Here is a 17,166-nt window from a genome sequence, read left to right on the forward strand (position 1 = left end):
TTATACTCAATGATTAAAAGCTGAAAGATTTTCTTTTAAGATTAGGAGGAAGGCAAGAGTGCTCACTCTTACCACTTCTATTCAACATAGTACTGGAAGTCCGAGCCAGAGAAATTATGCAAGACTGAGAAAAAAAAAAAAAAAGACATTCATATTGGAAAGTAAGAAGTCAAATTGTCTGTGTTGCAGATTACATAATCTTATATATAGAAAGCCCTAAAGACTCTACAAACAAAACCCTGTTAGAACAAATAAATTCAATAAAGTTTCAGGATATGAAACAAACATAAAAAAGTCAATCCCATTTATAGAAACATGAAAAAGAAATAAATTTAACCACAGAGATAAAAGATAAAAAACAAATTGCCATGTGACCTGTCAATTCCCCTTCTGAGTATACCCAAAGGAATGAAAAGCAAGGCTCAAAGAGATATTTGCAGACCTGTAGCCAGAGCAGCACTGTTCACAATAGCTAAAGCACGGAACCAACCCCAGTGGTATATGCATACAATGAAACATTATTCAGCCCTGGAAAGGAAGGAGCTGATGACCTTTGCTTCAACATGGATGAACCCTGAGGACATTATGCAAAGTGAAACAAGTCAATCAATCACAAGAAGACAAGAGAGTCAGGTGCCTAGAGTGGTTGAATTCATAGAAACACAAAGTAGAATGTGGTTGGGGGTGGTTTGGGGAAGAGAGAGGAGAAAGGGGGATGGGGAGCTTTTGTTGAATGGATATAAAGTTTCCATCTTACAAGATGGAAAGAGTTTTGGAGATGGATAGTACTGATGTACACAGCACCAATGTCCTTCATATCACGGAACTGTATACTTAAAAATGATTAAGATGTTAAATTTTATGTGTATTTGGCCACAATTAAAAATTCAGGGGGTAGGAGACAAAGGAGCAGGCCTGACTGGTGAACACAAGGAGTTCTGAGTCCAAGCCCCAGTTCTTCACTTTCCAGCGAGATGATCACAGACATGTGCCTCTCTACCAGGGTTATAAATCGAACAGGGAAAGGGGAACTCACCACACTGCTTGGGACTCCTATGTACCTAGAAACTTCACAAACTGTGCTGGCACCAGGTAAAGGTGAAGGGATATACTCTTCTGTGTCTCTAATAAGTGAATTAATTAGATCCATTGTGCAAAATGCTTAGGAGTCCAGCTGGCACATAATAAACACACAAAGTGTCAGCTTATTTTATAATCCTTCCTTATATAGGACATAATGAAACACATACACCTCAACACTGCTGAGTTCTCTTCATCTAAACCCATAGGAAATATGACTCTCAAAGGGCTGACCCCAGTCCTGCTCAATAAAAATTGATTCAGGGTCTCTGTGAAGTCTATCCTATTACAGTGCACTCAACAGCTCCCCAAGGACCTGAAAGAGTTAATTAGCTTCCCTAACTGCTTTCACACTCTGGCCACAATTGAGCTAATTTAATAAGAGAGTATAATGACCCCAGATTATTTATACTTTCAATTGTTTAAATCGATTGAGTGATGAAGTGTGGTATTTAACAAGCACAAGGAAATATTATCTGACTGAAATTTGTAAAGCTAAGAGATAGATTAACCTAAAAAACTAAAATTTTTACAAAAATATAAGTGTTCATTTTGTGGTATACAAGTATTAATCAAAATACCACCAGAGATCTTGTGTTATGTGGACTATAGGAAGGCCGGTGACTCTTCCAGTCTTCTGCCAACCAGGTGTCATGTATTTTGCTCAGATTTGTTTTCTCGAAGGTTTTACAGCAATTTAGATAATTTTTTCAAAGACTCTATTTATTTATTTGTCAGAGAGTGCAAGCGCAGTCAAGGGGAAAGGCAGGCAGAGGGAGAAGCAGGCTTCTTGCTCAGCAGAGAGCCCAATGAGGGACTGGATCCCAGGACCCTGGGATCATGACCTTAACCAACTGAGCCATTCAGGCGTACAATTTAGATAATTTAAAGGAAACCCCAAAGGGAGGAGTAAGAGATGGAAAATGGGAAGAGAATGGCAGAGAGTGCTATAGAGAATTAATTTCTCAAAGCACCTGTGAGTCTGTAGTGATGGTAAATATATCGCACACACATGGAGGGGGAGAGGTTTCCTTACAGTAGTAGAGTGACAGGAACGAATAAAGAGAGAAGAAATGATAGCATTAGAGCATCGTATTTTGCAACCGTCATCATCATAATTCAGGCCAGAATCTTCCTGGTGAATGAATGTTTAGGATGAACAGAATATTTATATAGTCTCAGGGCATCATCTATAAGATAACCCTCAAAGTAGAGAGCAGTCATTTTACAGGGGAGAAATCTGGCGGACACGATCGTAACCAAATGGTCAACGCTGACATTACTAATAAGATGACAATCCTGTTGGGGAGGTATGACTGAGAAAGACAAGAATCACCTCCCTGGAATTCCTGCCTAAAATGCATTGCCTGAATCTAACCATGAGGAAATAGGAGACAAACTCAAATCAAGACATCTTCTACAAAATAAATACACGCTTCAAAAATATCAATGTCATGAGAGATAAAGGAAGGATGAGGAAATGTTCCAGATGAAAGGAAACTAAAGAGACATGAAAACTGAGTGTAATGTGTGGTCCTGGACTGGGAAAAACACAGCTCTAAAGAATATTATTGTGACGATTGATGAAATCTGAATAGGTATATTGATTAAATAATAGTCATGTGTCAATGTCATCTGATTTTGATCATTGTACTGTGATTATAAAAGTGAATAGCCTTGTTCTTAGGAAATGCACATTGAAGTCTTTTTTTTTTTCTTCACATTGAAGTCTTAAGGGGTAAAGAGTATGATGTCTGCAAGGAATTCTTAATTGGTTTAGAAAAATCTGCTATCTATAATGCACATATAATTTGTATTTATAATATTATAATATTCATTACATTCAAGAGATAATACTGAATAATGCACTTGGAGAGAAAAAGAACTCCAAAGATATATATTAAAACTCAAAATGGATTAAATACCTAAATGTGAGAACTGAAAACATAAAAATCCTAGAAGAGGCAGTAATTCCTCTGACATTGATCACAGCACCATTTTTCTAGATACATCTCCTAAGGCAAAGGAAACAAAAACAAAATAAACCATTGGGACTATATCAAAATAAAAAAGCTTTTGCACAGAAAAGGAAACCATCAACAAAACGAAAAGACAACCTACTGAATGGGAGAAGAAATTTGCAAATGCTATATCTGATAAGGGGTTGGTACCCAAAATATATAAAGATACAATTCAATACAAAAAAAAAATCAAATAACCCAATTAAAAATGAGCAGAGGATCTGAACAGAAGTGTTTTCAAGGAGGACATATGGATGGCCAGCAGACACATGAAAAGTTGCTCAACATCACCTATCATCAGGGAAAAGCAAGTCAAAACCACAATAAGATATCACCTTACACCTTACACCAGTTAGAAAAGCTAAAATGCAAATGACAAGGAGAACAAGTGTGGGTGATGACTGGTGAGAAAGGAACCCTCATTCACTGTTGGTGGGAATGCGAACTGGGCTGGTCATTGTGAGAAACAGTATGGAGGTTCCTCCAACAATCAAAAAGAGAAATACCACATGATCCAATAATTCCACTACTAGGTATTTACCCAAAGAAAATAGAAACACTAATTTGAAAAGATACATGCACCCCTGTGTTTATTGTGGCATTATTTACAATAGCCAAGATATGGAAGCAGCCTAAATGGCCATTAATAGACAAATGGATAAGGAAAACGTGGTGTGTGTGTGTGTATATATATATATATATATATATACATACACATACACATATTCATATGTATACATATATGTATACACACATACATATATATACACAAAATGGGAAAAAATAGAAATTGAAAAAAAAAAAGGTGGGATGTGTTAATGTCTAAGAACCTTTCCAACCCTGAGGGTTTCTGAATTGAAATCCACTCACAGCTTCAGTCTGGTGTAAACCCAGGGCTTTGCCCCTCCCTCACTCATAGGTCCCTAACCTCTCCCCAGACCTTCCAGAACCACTCCTGCTTTCTCCCCTTGGTTTCTTCCAGCTGTATAATGTAAGACAACTGCACAATTCTTGAGAGCTCTTCAGGAAAGATTCTACACAAATTTAGCAAAAGCAATAAGGAACTCCCAAGAGAAATTAAACTTCTGCTATGTATTTTATTCCTTCTTTTCATATAATTCACATTTCCTGTCTAGCAGGGCCTCCATCTCACAGTTAAATATGCCTTAAGCACGCTCCTTAAAACAACGAAACCAAAAACCATCCTGAATTCAATACCCCTCCAACTTCTATCCTCCCCAGTTCCCATCAGGGCTCCATCTTTAGAGAAGGGGTCTGTATCTGCTCTCCCTGCACACCGTTCCCCCCCACTCCTGCCCACCCTTCACCAGCTGCGAACTGCCTTCTGCCTTCACCCCTCTACTGAAGCTACTTTTACCAACTCACCAGCCACCTCCTGATAAGTAAAGCTATGGGCAGTTGTTGATCCTTATTTTGTCTGTTGGTAGTATTTGATGGCATGAACCGCTTCTTCTAGAAAGATTCTCAAGCCCTCATGCCCCGGTTCCTCATCCTCCTCCAAGGACTCTGGCTATTCCTCCTCAGTCCCCACTGAGGGCTCCTCTGACTCAGTCTGTCCCTGCAATGTGAATGCTTCCTAGAGTTCTGTAGTAGGCCCACTCTATCTGGCTTCCACGGCGTAACTTCAGAGCCTTGGGCTCATATTTTTGCCTGCCTATGTGACACCCTCATTTGGATGCCTCATAAGTTCTTCAAATGCAACATCTTCAAATCTGAACTCTTCACTTTGGCCAGGGCTCCCTGTCTCAGAGAACAGCAAGCCTGGTATTCATCCTTGACTCTTCTCTCAACCTGCACACCGATCCGTCAATAATTCCTAGAAATTCCAGCACTCCTCTACATCAGGGCAGCCCATCATTCAGCATCTACTTATATTACTACCACAGCCACCAACTTCCAACCTCCAACCTATACTTCACTCTGCATTTAAGATGATCTCTCTAATGCCAAAACAGGTGTTTAAAATGATATTTCTAATGCCAAAATATGATGTCACTTTGCTGCTCCAGAACTTTTCAGGGGCATCTCACATCTTCAAATCTACAGTTCAAACAGCTTAGTATGGTTCATAATGTCCTTCATGACAAGGTCATTCTGACCACTTCCCGCAAGAACTTCTTTTCAGTCCCTTGGGTAAGCCAATAATCCCTCACATCCATGGCTTAGAATGAGCCATGACCTCTGCCTGGAACATTCTGTCCTTATTATCTGGCTAATTCCCATCATGCTCCCTCTGAATGTAGAATTAGATATGTATCAATAGCAGCCTGTACTCTGCCTCTCACAACACATACCTTTCTCAGGTGTTACCACTCGTTTCAAAGTCTGCCTCTGCACACTGGACTAAGTTTTGCAGCATCTGTGACCATGTCCACCTTGTTCACCACTGTGTTCACTGTGTGTCACTCAGAGGGCTCCCACTTGCATCATATGGGAACTCCATATTCTTACAAATTATCATTCCTAGAAGTTTTCTCTCTCCTCTGTCTGAACCTTTAGGAAACATCTTTTTGCTTAGTGGCCCTATCCAATTCTGAAATATCACTCAGCGTCTTCCACAAATATTTATTTTCCCTATGTATTAACTCACACTTCTATCCTTAGACACCATCAATGCAGCATTAACTTGGATTCCACTAATTCAAAATTTGCAACTATTAGACCCGATGATACTTAAAAAAATTTTTTTTCTAAGATTTTATTTATTTATTTGACAAAGCAAGAGAGCAAGAGAGGGAACACAAGCAGGGGGAATGGGAGAGGGAGAAGCAGGATTTCCACAGAGCAGAGGAGCCTGATGTAGGGCTCAATCCCGGGACCCCGGGATCATGACCTGAGCTGAAACCAGACACTTAACAAACTGAGCCACCCAGGTGCCCCTAGACCCAGTGATACCTGAATAAAAATTCATTAATCCCATTACTGTGAAGATTCAACTTTTTGCTTCTAAAGAAAAAAAAAAAAAACTCTTACGCTAGAACTTATGAACTTGAAGATTCATTTAGCACATTATCCTCTTCTGAATTTAATAATTAACTTTCACAAAAATAGGGTATTCTCTTTAGTTATGATACTTCACATTCATATGTAAGCCATGGTGCAATGAGATTTTGCATTGTCTTATTTTATTTATTAGAGTAATAATAAATTTAATATGCCTCTTGATTTTCAACTTTGAAAGAACCTTTTCCAAACACATGGAGATTTATTATACATTTTCTTCTTTAACTGAGTATCATGTTTCACTTTGAATGGTTTATCAAACTGAACCCCTGTAATGACTAATTAAGAGATAGTACCTTGCAGTATTTTCTTCCATATGTGATATTGAACTAGAAGACTATACTTCTTCACTAGGACATTTTCCTTCATTGTGAGCTTCCTACTAAGTCAACTGTCTGTAGAACAAAATAAAACCTATCACCCAGACTAATGGTTTATAGTTTATAGATAGGTTTATAGATAAATAAAATAGGTTATGGATAGATAAAACCTATCACCCAGACAGACTAATAGGCAGAGTCAGAAAGAGTTACTAAGAAACGAATGTCTTTCAACTGACAGAATGGGAGAAGATATTTGCAAACAACATATCTGATAAAGGGCTAGTATCCAAAATATATAAAGAACTTATCTAACTCAACACCCAAAGAACAAATAATCCAGTCGAGAAATGAGCAGAGGACATGAACAGACATTTCTGCAAAGAAGACATCCAGATGGCCAACAGACACATGAAAAAGTGCCCCACATCACTCACCATCAGGGAAACACAAATCAAAATGACAATGAGATACCACCTCACACCCGTCTGAATGACTAAAATTAACAAGTCAAGGAATGACAGATGCTGGTGACAATGCAGAGAAAGGGGAACCCTCCTACACTGTTGGTGGGAATGCAAGCTGGTGCAACCACTCTGGAAAACAGCATTGAGGTTCCTCAAAAAGTTGAAAACAGAGCTACCCTACGACCCAGCAATCGCACTACTGGGTATCTATCCTAAAGATACAAATGTAGTGATCCAAAGGGGCACATGCACTCGAATGTTTATAGCAGCAATGCCCACAATAGCCAACCTATGGAAAGAACCTAGATGTCCATCAACAGACGAATGGATAAAGAAGATGTGGTATATATACACAATGGAATACTATGCAGCCATCAAAAGAAATGAAATCTTGCCATTTGTGACGACATAGATGGAACTAGAAGGTATTATGCTTAGCAAAATAAGTCAAGCAGAGAAAGGCAATGATCATATGATCTCCCTGATGTGAGGAAGTTGAGAGGCAACGTGGGGGGTTTGGGGGAAGGAAAGGAATAAATGAAACAGGTTGGGATTGGAAGGGAGACAAACCATAAGAGACTCTTAATCTCACAAAACAAATTGAGGGTTGCTGGGAGGAGGGGGGTATGGAGAGGGTGGTTGGGTTATGGACATTGGGGAGGGTATGTGCTATGGTGAGTGCTGTGAAGTGTAAATCTGGCAATTCAGAGACCTGTACCCTTGGGGCTAATATATTATATGTTAGTTAAAAAAAAAGAAATGAATGTTCTTGAGAGCAGGTCCAGGTTTATGTTTATAAAACCTGGATGAACTTTGCAAAGTACATTAGGAGAAATGAGAAGGCAGGTATGCCCTTTGTCGGCCTCAAGGGATTTTCTGACCCACACATCCAGCTTTCACAAGAACGTGATTAATAAAAACAAAATGGCTGCCAAGCATGCTTTAACTGATTCTGACTGGAATGGTGGCTACAGATGACTATCCAAAGTCTGCTCCTTGGCCCCTGACCCAAAACACTTCAATTTCACTTGATCTATTGGGCCAGACTCTCAGTCTTAAACCCATTCTAGAGAGATGATGTGAATTATCAACACAGAATTAAAGACTACATGTAACTACCAATACAGCTTTAATTTTCCCCCAACATGCTTTCATACAATACTGCTGGAAGAATAAACTGGTGAAACATTTTGAAAGCCAATATGGCCTGATGTATCACTTTCCTTAAGAATACTCATATAATTTAAGTTAGTAATCATACTAAGAAATAATCCTAAATGGAGAAGCCTGGGCACACATGTTCAATGAAGGATAGAAGGATTATTTATAACAGCAACACCAGAAACAGGGAAATGAATGGTGGGGAGTAATACTTTGTGTTTGCTTTCTACTACCTCATATCATTTTTATTATTTTACACTTGTGAACACATTTAATCTTTGTAACAACCCTATGAAACAAGGCCCTTACTTTTTCCTTTTTTCAGATAAGAAAATATGAGGTGCACAGAGGGATTTACCCAAGTTAGCACTGGAGCTGACACAGGAAGGGGGTGGGGTCCAAAGAGTCTGGAAACTGCCCTGCAAAGCATTATCATGCTTTCTCATAGGTTTTGTAGTAGAGTGTGTTTGCAATAACGTGGGAAAATACTTATCATGTCTAGTTAGAAAAAGAAACATGATCACAAATATGTAAATTTAAATAGGAGAAGAAAAATACCCAAACCTCTATGCTTGGAAAAAGAGTTTCAAGATTTAGACACCGTCTGGTGCTACTGATTCTCTTTGGATGGTGGAATAACAATTTTTCCCTGTTATTTTGTATTTTTTAAAGGCATGTATTGCTGTTCAGATGGTAAAAATGATCATTATTCCTCTTTAAAACCTCTCATGTGCTTCTTGTCCCCAGGTCTGAACTGTGCAGGTCCATTTACACACAGATACTATTTTTTTAAGATTTTTAAATTTTTGAGTAACCACCCTGTGGGGCTTGAACTCACAGCCTTGAGATCAAGAGTCACCTACTTCGGGCGCCTGGGTGGCTCAGAGGGTTAAGCTGCCTTCGGCTCAGGTCATGATCTCAGGGTCCTGGGATCGAGTCCTGCATCGGGCTCTCTGCTCAGCAGGGAGCCTGCTTCCTCCTCTCTCTCTCTCTGCCTGCCTCTCTGCCTACTTGTGTTCTCTGTCAAATAAATAAATAAAATCTTAAAAAAAAGAGTCACCTACTTCACCAACGGAGCCCCCACCCCCAACACATGGCTACTTTTTGATAAATACAACACAATACAGTAAATATATTTTCTTTATGACTTTGTTAATAACATTTTTCTGTTCTCTAGCTTACTCGATTGTAAGAATATAGTATGTAATATACATAACATACAAAATATGTGTTAATTGACCGGTTATGTTATCAGGAAGGCTTCTGGTTGACAGTAGGCTCTTAGTAGTTTAGTTTTGGAGGAGTCAAAGGTTTATGTGAATTTCTGACTGCAAGGGGTGGGGGTGTTAGTGCCCCCGACCCCCAGGTTTTCAACCGTTCTTCCTCCTTGCTTCACTTTGTACTTCCATTGCGATTTTTTCCCCCCCTTCCTGGGCCTTATTTCTCCCTTCTTTTATTTCTTATTCATTTTGCTCTTTCTTCTTCCTCCTGTATTGTTCTCTCCTCCCCTCCCCATCCTACAAGGCTCATGACCAGAAGGGGGAAAAGCCCCCATAGCCCTAGGTGCCTGGTAGTCCCTTCCCTGTGTCCCCTCCCCAACGAATGTATGGGGCAGGCCAGGGCAAGGGGTGGGGAAGATTTGCAGGGGAAAGTGAGGTATTTTCTGAAAAACAAAGCCCCAAAAAACAACAAAAAAAAAAACCACAGTCATTGTTTTAACATTGTGTTTTAGTGTTTTTACTGGCTTCCAGAACTGTTGACATACAATTTTTTGACCTAAAAATTTCAGGTGGCATGGCTAGCCACTTAGTTTAGACCCCACTGGTTTCCCAGTATGCTCTGCTTTCTGCTCCTTTCTCTGCTGTTGGTGAGCAACAGACATCTTCTGGCATCTGTTCCTGGCAGCCTCCTCTGGGCTCCCTGTTCCTGCAACTTTTTGGCTTTTCCTTCTTGCCTTTCCTTCTTTCAGGCCTGCACTTCTCTTTGGAGCGCACTTCTGCCCTCAGACCATGAGAAGTCCCCAGGCCGGCCTCTGGTTCCCAGGATTGCCTGGCTGGCTGGTTTGGTGGGCCCATCCCAAGCCCGCTTGCATTGTTACAACCCGATTCTCACAGGAGCACAAGGTCAAGAACACCTGCTAACCAGACTAGATTAGAAGATGGAGGAGGTCAGCTAACAGGGCCTGTCTAGACCATCCTTCCCAGAACTCTAGGCTCCATATAAGAGTTGGCTACAGATTAAGAGTAATATTAAAGTCATCTAAACCTTTATTCCCCGTTAACAATTTTTGTGGCCGTGCCAGTTTTCTTCTTGAATCTCAGTTCTTAAGTATCTGAGAGTACTGGTCTTACAAAATCTTAAAAAGTCTTGAAAAGTCTTAAAAACTAACCAGTTCCAGGGCGCCTGGGTGGCTCAGGGGTTAAGAATCTGCCTTCGGCTCAGGGATGGCTCAGGTCAGGATCCCAGGGTCCTGGGATCTGAGTCCCACATAAGGCTCCCTGCTCAGTGGGGAGCCTTCCTCTCCCTCTCCCACTGCTTCTCTTCCCTTTCTTACACTGTGTCTCTCTTTGCCAAATAAATAAAATATTCAAAAAAAATCCACAAGCAGTTCCTTCTTCAAAATATCCCTACCTTGCTCCAGTTCTTCTAATCTCCCATCTGTCTTAAAGCTAAAGCCTCACAGTCAGCCTCACTGACCCAGGTCTCTCTTTGCCTTGCTTCCTGAAGGATGGTTTCCATCATGCCCTTCTCGGATAAAAAAAAAAAAAAAATGCTTTCAGGTGACCTTGATTACTGATCCATCAAACTCAAGTGCTAAGTTTAGCGTCCTCCTGCCGCAACAAGGAAAAATAAAACATCCCTCTTTCTTTCTGATTGTGAAAGTAGCACGTGTTCATTGCGAACAACCAAATCAGATCAGGCAAGACGTAAAGGCGTGGACGAGAAAGTGGCAATCCCTTGTAATTTTCCCTCCTGGAGAGAGATGCGTCCTTAACCATGTGTTTTGTCGAGGCATCAAAATCCCACATGGCGCACCAGGCTTGCCATGGCTATTCCTCCTGGATACCCCTGATCACACCGCTTTCCTCGCTGGAGTCCCACATGCTCGGTCCTATTTCTGGGGCTTTGCTTGTGGGGTTCAGCCCTCTGTAATGGCACCCATACTTCCCCTCCATCAACTCAGTTCATCCCTCGCTATGAAAACCCTTTGGGGGTGCCTGGGTGGCTCAGTGGGTTAAAGCCTCTGCCTTTGGCTCAGGTCATGATCCCAGGGTCCTGGGATCGAGCCCCGCATCAGGCTCTCTGCTCAGCGGGGAGCCTGCTTCCCCCCCGCCCGGCCTGGCTCTTTCCCTACTTGTGATCTCTCTCTGTGTCAAATAAATAAATAAATAAATAAATAATCGTAAAAAAGAAAAAAAAAAAACCCTTTGAAAACACAAGTCTTGCTTGCTGCGCAGAGCCTTCCAAGCAATCTACACAATCTAGAGCCTTCCTAGCAATCTACACAAGAGGTGTTCTGTGCCACAGGATTCAACCCTGTAACTGTGCCCTAATGACACCTCATCTCCCTTTGATCACAGACTGTCAGGGAAACAGGATGATGCCTTATGCTTTTCTGGAGCCTGCAGACATGGTGGGCAAACATAAAATCTGCCTGATAAATACATATAAAAAATAGATGGCTAACTGAGTAGCTTCCTTTTAATTTGGTGAAATTGCTTACCAATTTTTTAGAGATTACATTAATTCTTTATCAGTTCTAGTGAAGATTTACATGGATATGCTAGAAATGCTTTTTAATCCTACACCTATTTCCAGACTACCTATGAGGTTTGGGCACCCAGTAAGGCAGGGATTTTCCCTAGGAGAGCTCTTTGGTTCCGGCTCGAAGTGGAGGAGTTTCTGGGGGCATCATTTACTTCCTGCTCACTAAACTGTCCCCACTCCTGTAATGGGTCCATCCATCTCACACCATCCACGGCGCCTGGAATGATGACACTTCCATAAATCGATGCTCAAACCACTGGTTGTTGCTTAAGGGCCCAGGTGACGAAATCCCCTCCCCCCCCCCCCCCCCCCCCCCCCCCCCCCCCCCCCGCCCAACCAACACACCTTCTTGGTGCAGGAGATTGTGACTGATTTAACAAAGCTTCCAATTCAGTCAAGGGCCATGGAAGGCTCCACAGCACTGAAGAACGACACCCCAGGGCGAAGAAACAGCGAACAGCAAGCCGGGAGGGAGGCAGGTTTGCCCCCCACCCCACAGTCAGCGCCTGCGTTTGGACCAAGAGAGACACTGTGGAGTCGCAAACTGCCAACCAGGGAGGCTACAGATGCGTACTCACCTCTCATCGCATTTAATCAGAATCACGCTGTCGGTTCCGATCCCCAAAGCTGCAGCTCCCTTCTTGAGAGAAAAATGACTCTGTTAAAAAAAAAAAAAATTTTGTAATTAGTTGCACATAAATTCAAAAAAGACCTCAGCTGGTCTTTTTCCTCCTTTTATTTCTAATCTCCCTCAACAGCCTGGATTGCTGAGAGAAGATGGCATCCTTCCGCTGAGCCTTTTTTTTTTTTTTTTTAAACTGTGGTAAAACTGTGGTAAAATCTACATAACATAGGATTTGCCACCTTAACCATTTTTAAGTGTACAGTTCCGTGGCCTTAAAGACATTTACGTGGCTGTGCAACCCGCACCACCGTCCACCTCTGGCATTCTTTTCATCTTGTCACAGGGAAATTCTGTACCCATTGAAGATGACTCTTCATGCCTCCTTCCCAGCCCCCCGCAACCACCATTCTACTTCCTGTTTCTATGAATTTGACTTCATTAAGTGCCTCATGTACGTGGAACCGTGTAGGATTTGTTGTTTTGCGACTGGCTTATTTCACTCAGCGCAGTGGCTCTGAGGTTCATTCCTGTTGTAGAATGTGTCAGAGTTCCCTTCCTTTTTAGGGCTGAATCCTATTCATTGTAGGTGTACTCACAGTTCCACTTATCCATCAGTGGGTACTGGGGTGGCTTCCACCTTTTGGCCATGAGGGATAATGGTGCTATGAACGAGGGTGTACAAACATCTCTTTGAGACCTGCTTTCCATTCTTTTGGAGATCTATATATATATCTCCCCAGAAATGGAATTGCTGGGTCATACGGTCATTCTATTTTTTTTTTTTTTTTTAAAGATTTTACTTATTTGACAGGCAGAGATCACAAGCAGGAAGAGAGGCAGGCAGAGAGAGAGACCGGGAAGCAGGCTCCCTGATGAGCAGAGAGCCCGATGCGGGGCTCGATCCCAGGACCCTGAAATCATGACCGGAGCTGAAGGCAGAGGCTTTAACCCACTGAGCCATCCAGGGGTCCCGGTCATTCTATTTTTGACGAATTGCCATCCTATTTCCCACAACAGCTGCACCTTTTTGTGTCCCCACCAGCAGGGCTCAATGATTCCAATTTCTCCACAACCTCGTCAAGAATTATTATTTTCTGGTTTTGATACTAATCATTCAAATGGGGGTGGGGCGATACCTCATTATGGTTTCGATTTGTATTTCCCTAATGATTAGTGACGTTGAGTATCTTTTTATTGGCTCATTGGCCCTTTGAACATCATCTTTAAAGAATTGTCCCTATGAGGGGCACCTGGATGGCTCAGTGGGTCAAGCCTCTGCCTCTGGCTCAGGTCATGATCTCAGGGTCCTGGGCTCGAACCCCCCATCAGGCTCTCTGCTCAGTAGGGAGCCTGCTTCCCCTCTCTCTCTGTCTGCCTCTCTGCCTACTTGTGATCTCTGTCTGTCAAATAAATAAATAAAATCTTAAAAAAAAAAAAAAGAAATGTCTCTATGAGTCTTTTGCCCATTTTTGAATGGGTGGTTTGGTGGTGGTGGTTGTTGAACTCACCTGAGTTTCTGGGTGAAGATAACAAGACCCTGGGACTTTTAAATGGACCTGCCATCCTAACACACAGTAACCCAAGGCATTTTTACATATAAGACATAAAAACAAGCCAACTGCCCCCAGGAACTAGGTACTGTACAGTTTCCAGGCTTATATTTTCCTACCAAGAGATGTCACGCAGTCTCTGTCAAGTTTAGCAAAACTGGGGGCACTCAAGTAAGCACTCTCTTCATCCCAGACTTGTTGGGGAGCTAATGCCGGTGCAGGCAATGGCTCAGCCTGAAGGAGGACCAGGGAGAAGGCACCAGTCCCTGGCTTGGGCAGGACGGTGTGCAGAGAAAGGCCACACTGACAAGCCACCGCCAGATCTTTGTGCTTTTGGGTACAGAATCCCGGGTAGGATGCTGAATCTCAATGGCTGTAATCATGGGGTAATTTGGAGAGCTGAGAGAGGCTAACGTAAGCCCAGCTGTATGGCATCTGCCCAGCAGCCTCTTACTATTAACTACAGATCATTAAGCTGTCCAAAAGGAGGGCTGCTTCCTCAATTTACATCTCCAAAGGGTTGCTGACTGGAATTTTAAGTTAGCGGGTCCAGAGTGTCCTCTCCCTGAATGCCCACTTTTGACTCATCTGAATTCTTAAATACGCAGCCCAGGCACTGTTAACATGTGTATTTTTAGGGGATGTGTCTGATAAGCAAGAAGAAATCCCATTTCTAACAGGGGCCAATAACGTGAACCAAGACACGAGGCACCGCCTAGGGGAGTTTAAAGGGCCCAGTGTAGCTGAGACGTGGTGAGAAGGGGCCATTAGCTCATTTTACAAACTCAGAAAGACAAAGTAGACCATCCTTCCCGAGATACCTGGAAACTAGGAGAGAAAGCTTAACTCGGTTTGTAACAGTGAATGATAACAACAGACAACAAACAGAAGTGTTCCCTCCTGCATGGTTAGCAGATCCCTTTGATGAAGAATGAGCTGGCTGCGCGGGTGGGGGGGGGGGCATCAGTATGTCACTGCAGGGAGGGCACAGAACAGAGGAGCCAGCTGTCCACTGAGCAAGCAAAAGGCCCCTCAGTGAATGAGCTTGAAAGCACTGCTCAAATCAAACGCACACAGAGACCAGACTTGAAAATTTCCTAAATCAGACAAAAGCCAGTTTAGTCATACAAGCAAAGCTTAATTCAGCTTATTTTGCATGACAAATGAGGCTAACAACCTGGGTCACATCGAGCTTATGCCTCTGAACATCATAACTGAAACTTAAGTTCTTTCCCCAAATTGATAGGAGGTAACCACTAACCAATTCACTTTCGTTGAAGAAAATTCTAATGTTGTTACCAATCCCTGGGAAGAATTAACCGTGCCTCCCTCCGAGCTCCCTAAGCTGCTTTATAACAAAATTCTCTGAGTCTCAAGCTTATGTTTTGGTTTCAGGGCTCCCAGTTTGCAAACTGCCTTTTTTGGGTGTGTGCACAATAAACCTTAACTAATTACTTCTTCAGTGATTCCTTGGTTTTACTTCTGTCTCTGTTTCAGTCCTAAACTGCCAAACGGCAAATCGAGGCCAAGTAAGAGATCTGGTGCACCTGGTCAATGAGAGGCAGTAGTCTTGTCTGGTCTTTAATGAGAAAGAATAGGGATGCTCAAATGAGGAGCAATTACCTAGGATAATTGATCACTGGAGCAAATGCCACACACTTAAAGAAAAACACAGGCCCAAAGAGAAAGCTTCGAGATGGGGAACAAAGGTGATATGAGGCATGAAAATAGAAGATCAGGGACTGAACACTGAGCCTGTTTACATTTTCGGGAAAGGGAGCAGGGAAATCACTAGATGTTATCCACAAATAGCAAGGACCATGGCCAGCAAGGAGCCAGAGGCGGGTGGGGTGGAAATAAAAAAGACACTACCTAATGAGGAAGAAACAGTGAAAGCAACTTCAGTAGCACGTCTCCGTGCTGGTGAGACAGCACAAGGGAAATCATTTTTAATCCTTGGCACCACGTTTAATGGAACTACTTGTTGATGAACCATAGCAGAGCAGCAGGGCTGGAAGCCGAAGAGCCTGGAAACCGGCATCTGGAGAGAGCTCAGAGGACGCCTGCTCAGGAGCAGAGGGCAATAGGGACATGTGGTGTTGAGGTGAGAGAAAAGCGATTGCTGGCTCAGGGTGGCTTCGGAAGGTAAAGCTATGAACAAAAATTGAAAGCCATAGGGAGTCAGATGTGTCCCCAAATCATCAAGGCCCTGGTAATGATCAGTCATTCATCACTAGAATGGCTGGGGGTCCAGGGGTGCGCCTGGGTGGCTCAGTGGGTTAAGCCTCTGCCTTCAGCTCAGGTCATGATCCCAGGGTCCTGGGATCGAGCCCCACATCGGGCTCTCTCTCTCCTTCTCCCTCTCCCACTCCCCCTGCTTGTGTTCTCTCTCTCTCTCTGCATCAAATAAATAAATAAAATCTTAAAAAAAAACAGCTGGGGCAATTGCACTACTGGGTATTTACCCTAAAGATACAAATGTAGTGATCCAAAGGGGCACGTGCACCCGAATGTTTATAGCAGCAATGTCCACAATAGCCAAACTACGGAAAGAACCTAGATGTCCATCAACAGATGAATGGATAAAGAAGATGTGGTATATAAACACATTGGAATACTATGCAGCCATCAAAAGAAATGAAATCTTGCCATTTGTGATGACGTGGATAGAACTAGAGCGTATCATGCTTAGTGAAATAAGTCAAGCGGAGAAAGACAACTATCATATGATCTCCCTGATATGAGGAAGTGGTGATGCAACATGGGGGCTTAAGTGGGTAGGAGAAGAATCAATGAAACAAGATGGGATTGGGAGGGAGACAAACCATAAGTGACTCTTAATCTCACAAAACAAACTGAGGGTTGCTGGGGGGGAGGGGGGTTGGGAGAAGGGGGTGGGGTTATGGACATTGGGGAGGGTATGTGCTTTGGTGAGTGCTGTGAAGTGTGTAAACCTGGCGACTCACAGAACTGTACCCCTGGGGATAAAAATATATGTTTATAAAAAATTAAAAATTAAAAAAAACTAGCTGGGGAATGAGTTAATGAATATCCCCTCCACCCTGATTTTGGAAAAATAATAGACTTGATAGAACCCAATGCTTATTTAGAACTAACTGGTATTTTTATTTGGGTAACAGATGTTAAAAC

At 42.4% G+C, this 17,166-nt stretch overlaps 1 protein-coding gene across 1 annotated transcript in view; it reads right to left on the reverse strand.

Moving 5' to 3' along the window:
* Positions 1–17,166, reverse strand: part of GAD2 (glutamate decarboxylase 2) — a 76,783-nt gene that overhangs the window by 38,066 nt on the left and 21,551 nt on the right. Inside the window, exon 8 of the mRNA XM_004757636.3 lies at positions 12,420–12,499. Within this exon, the coding sequence (XP_004757693.1) occupies positions 12,420–12,499 (80 nt within the window). The remainder of the gene's footprint in view (positions 1–12,419; positions 12,500–17,166) is intronic.

The sequence above is a fragment of the Mustela putorius genome, unplaced genomic scaffold (genome assembly GCF_011764305.1).
Source record: "Mustela putorius furo isolate JIRA1106 unplaced genomic scaffold, ASM1176430v1.1 tig00000827_pilon_pilon_pilon, whole genome shotgun sequence".
Classification (NCBI taxonomy): domain Eukaryota; kingdom Metazoa; phylum Chordata; class Mammalia; order Carnivora; family Mustelidae; genus Mustela; species Mustela putorius.